A 3,113-nucleotide genomic window follows, 5' to 3' on the forward strand; every position below is an offset into this window, starting at 1 on the left:
CTTCGGGTGCTCCGTGCGTGCATGCATGCAGAGACATGTAATATCCAAGGATTAGACTTTTGGATGCTGCTGTTTTGAGCAATGCAATATATTTATTTTCATTATGCTATTTACGATTATTTTTAGGCTCAGCAAAGATTTGTTGTCAGTTTGTATAGGTGTTGCTATCTCCTTTTCTTTTTTTGCGTGGTTCTACAATCAGAGTTACAAGGGTATGTAAATGCAATTATTTAAGTGATATGTGTACACCAGCGTTTCCGCCAGGGGGCCGTCTTGACGTCATTTGACGCCCTTATTCAGCTCGGGACGCCCTGAACGCGAGCCGAGGGCGTCCAAAAGATATTAATAATTTGAGAGAAGATCGAGAGTTTTTATCGCTTGAAATGACGAAAAGGAAACAGGACAAGGACATCCCTCTGTTGGAGGGGCAAAGGAGTCTGGTGGGATTATTTTCTGAGTATTGAAGATCGTTTCCCAGACATCGAAGATGCCTGCTGCAGGACAACACGGAACGTGCGCGATTTGGACGAGATGAGCGGGGGGGTGGGGGGTTTTAGTGGAGCAAGCGCGTGAGCTGCGAGCACCAGAGCCTCGCAGCGGCGAAACTGAGGCTCCGTGGTAAACTGTGGTAACATGAAGAGCCGTTTGGGAGCCGAAACAGCCGGCGCTTTAAGAGAGCCGAGCCAAATGATCCGGCTCACTAACGTAAAAACACAGTATCTATAAGGGACGGCTCAAGTCAAAATTCAAAACAATGTCAATCTATTCTAGTAGACCTCAACAATGGAATTATGATCAGTAGAAATGGCCATGACATTGGACCTTTTAATATAAAAGATATTCAGATGGTGGCTGACATATCTTTGTTTACAGGTTGTTTTCAAAGATGAGCGACAAAGCCAGTCACTGCTGCTTAAGGTTAGTACACAGATCTGCAGACATTTACACATAACTGAATGACTTCCATATTGAGTGCAATAATTCTGACTGTGTGTATCTACAGGTGGCTGACTATTATTACGAGGAGCGCATGTGTCTGCTCAGATGTGTCCTACTATTGCTGACATACTTTCAGGATGAGCGGCATCCCTACAGAGTGAGTGTCAGCTGTATTTGGGTCACATTGTGCATTTCTCCCTAAAGATGTAGTTGTTTATCTTTGCTTGTGTCAAATCATTCTGGGTTTGTTTTGATCTGTTCAGGCTGAGTACAGTAACTGTGTGAATAAATTGGAGAAGGACCTGGTGAGCAAGTATAAGTCACAGTTTGAAAACCTCTTCAAAGCAGAAGCACCAACATGGGAAACTCACGGAAACCTCATGGTGATTATTTGTTTCATATCTGATGAATACCATTATACTATAAGCGAGATATCATTTCAATAAATATCACATATTACTCAGATATAACTCAAGCACGACTTGGAAGAGATGTTAACATTTGTCCATCAGAGGATGCAACATGTTTTTTAATTGTATGAAATGTTTAGACGGAGAGGCAGGTGTCCCACTGGTTCCTGCAGTGTCTGAGGGAACAGTCTCTTCTGCTTGAGATCATCTTCCTATACTACGCATACTTTGAGATGAGCCCGTCCGACTTGCTGAGCTTCACCAAAATGTTCAAAGAGCAAGGCTTCGGTTTGAGGCAGACCAACAGACATCTTGTAGATAAAAGCATGGACGCCCTGGTCGACCGCATTGGGTAAGAGCACCTCAAAGTCTCTGTGAAGTTGATGTGTTTCATTTATCCTGTGCCCAAAGACAAATGGTATTACTGTTGGGTTCAAAAATGAAGCTAAGATATTCAAATATACTGAAAAAAATAGGAGAGGGCTGACCCCCAAAGACAAATGGCCAATCTCGCAGTGCTAATGAAAATGAAAAATATTTTGTACGTCCACTCTGTGATTAGTTTCCAAAATGGTATTAGTTCTTCCCTATTTCATAATCTGGGTGACAAATCAATCAGCCTTGTTTCTAAATATACCCAAATGTTTTGATTAAGACATTTCTTTTCTTTTCTGCCTTAGCTTCCATGAACACAGATCCAATACATCTGCTTCAGAATATATCAACCCATATGAGTACATTTGTTGTGTTTTCTTTAATATCATCGATGTTTCTCTGACTTGCAGATATTTTAGCTCCCTAATCCTGGTGGAAGGAATGGACATAGACTTTCTGCACAAGTGTGCCCTGGAGGAGTGCACAGAGCAGCATCAGTTCTCCAGCGCTGCAGACGTCATCAAGGTCGGGCCCCAGGCATCCAAATAAAACAAGACATCAACTTTGATGTAGTATAACAGTAGAGCTGTAATACTCAATGTCTGAACCTCCATATTTCCTGTGTTTCCCCCCAGGGGATGGATCAGCTGCTGTTGACGTTCGGAGACATCCCTCACCACGGGCCGGTGCTGCTGGCCTGGGTTCTGCTGAGACACACACTGCGACCAGAGGAGTCCAGCCCCGTCATCAGGAGGATCGGAAACACTGCCCTGCAGCTCGAGGTGTTCAAGTACATCTCAACCATGCTGAAGGGTCTCGGCGTGTCAGGAAATAATGTAAGAGGACACACCAAGTATACAAATCAATTTAAAAGTTCTCTAGAAGGAGGACAAATAACTCACTTTGAATCAGTGTTGTAAAGGAACCAAGTAGATTCACATGAGTGGAGGAAATAAGTATTTGATCCCTTGCCGATTTTGTAAGTTTACCCACGTACAAAGAAAGGAACAGTCTATAATTGTAAGGGTAGGTTTATTTGAACAGTGAGAGACAGAACATCAAAAAGAAAATCCAGAAATTGACATTATATAAAAGATACACATTGATTTGTATTTAATTGTTTGAAATAAGTATTTGATCCCCTTGCAACCAACAAGGATTCTGGCTCCCACAGACCGGTTACATAAGTCCATTTCCTTTAGGAAAGTACTCCTAACATCAACTAGTTACCTGTATAAAAGACACCTGTCCACAGAATCAATCAATCAGATTCCAACCTCTCCACCATGGGCCAGACTAAAGAGCTGTCTAAGGACCTCAGGGACCAGACTGTAGACCTCCACAAGGCTGGGACTGGCTACAAGACCATCAGAGAGCAGCTCGGTGAGG

At 42.9% G+C, this 3,113-nt stretch overlaps 1 protein-coding gene across 1 annotated transcript; it reads left to right on the top strand.

Annotated features, from left to right (window-relative positions):
- Window positions 1-773: 773 nt before the first annotated feature.
- Window positions 774-3,107, top strand: LOC104956095 (nucleoporin NUP188 homolog; the record flags this gene model as incomplete). The annotated part of the gene is made up of 7 exons (XM_010783536.1): window positions 774-918; window positions 1,004-1,096; window positions 1,203-1,322; window positions 1,490-1,701; window positions 2,135-2,249; window positions 2,360-2,577; window positions 2,980-3,107. Coding segments are annotated over exons 2-7 (859 nt in total), but the record flags the coding sequence as incomplete, so codon positions are not given.
- Window positions 3,108-3,113: the final 6 nt, after the last annotated feature.

Source organism: Notothenia coriiceps, unplaced genomic scaffold, assembly GCF_000735185.1.
Source record: "Notothenia coriiceps isolate Sejong01 unplaced genomic scaffold, NC01 NC01_scaffold00025359, whole genome shotgun sequence".
Classification (NCBI taxonomy): domain Eukaryota; kingdom Metazoa; phylum Chordata; class Actinopteri; order Perciformes; family Nototheniidae; genus Notothenia; species Notothenia coriiceps.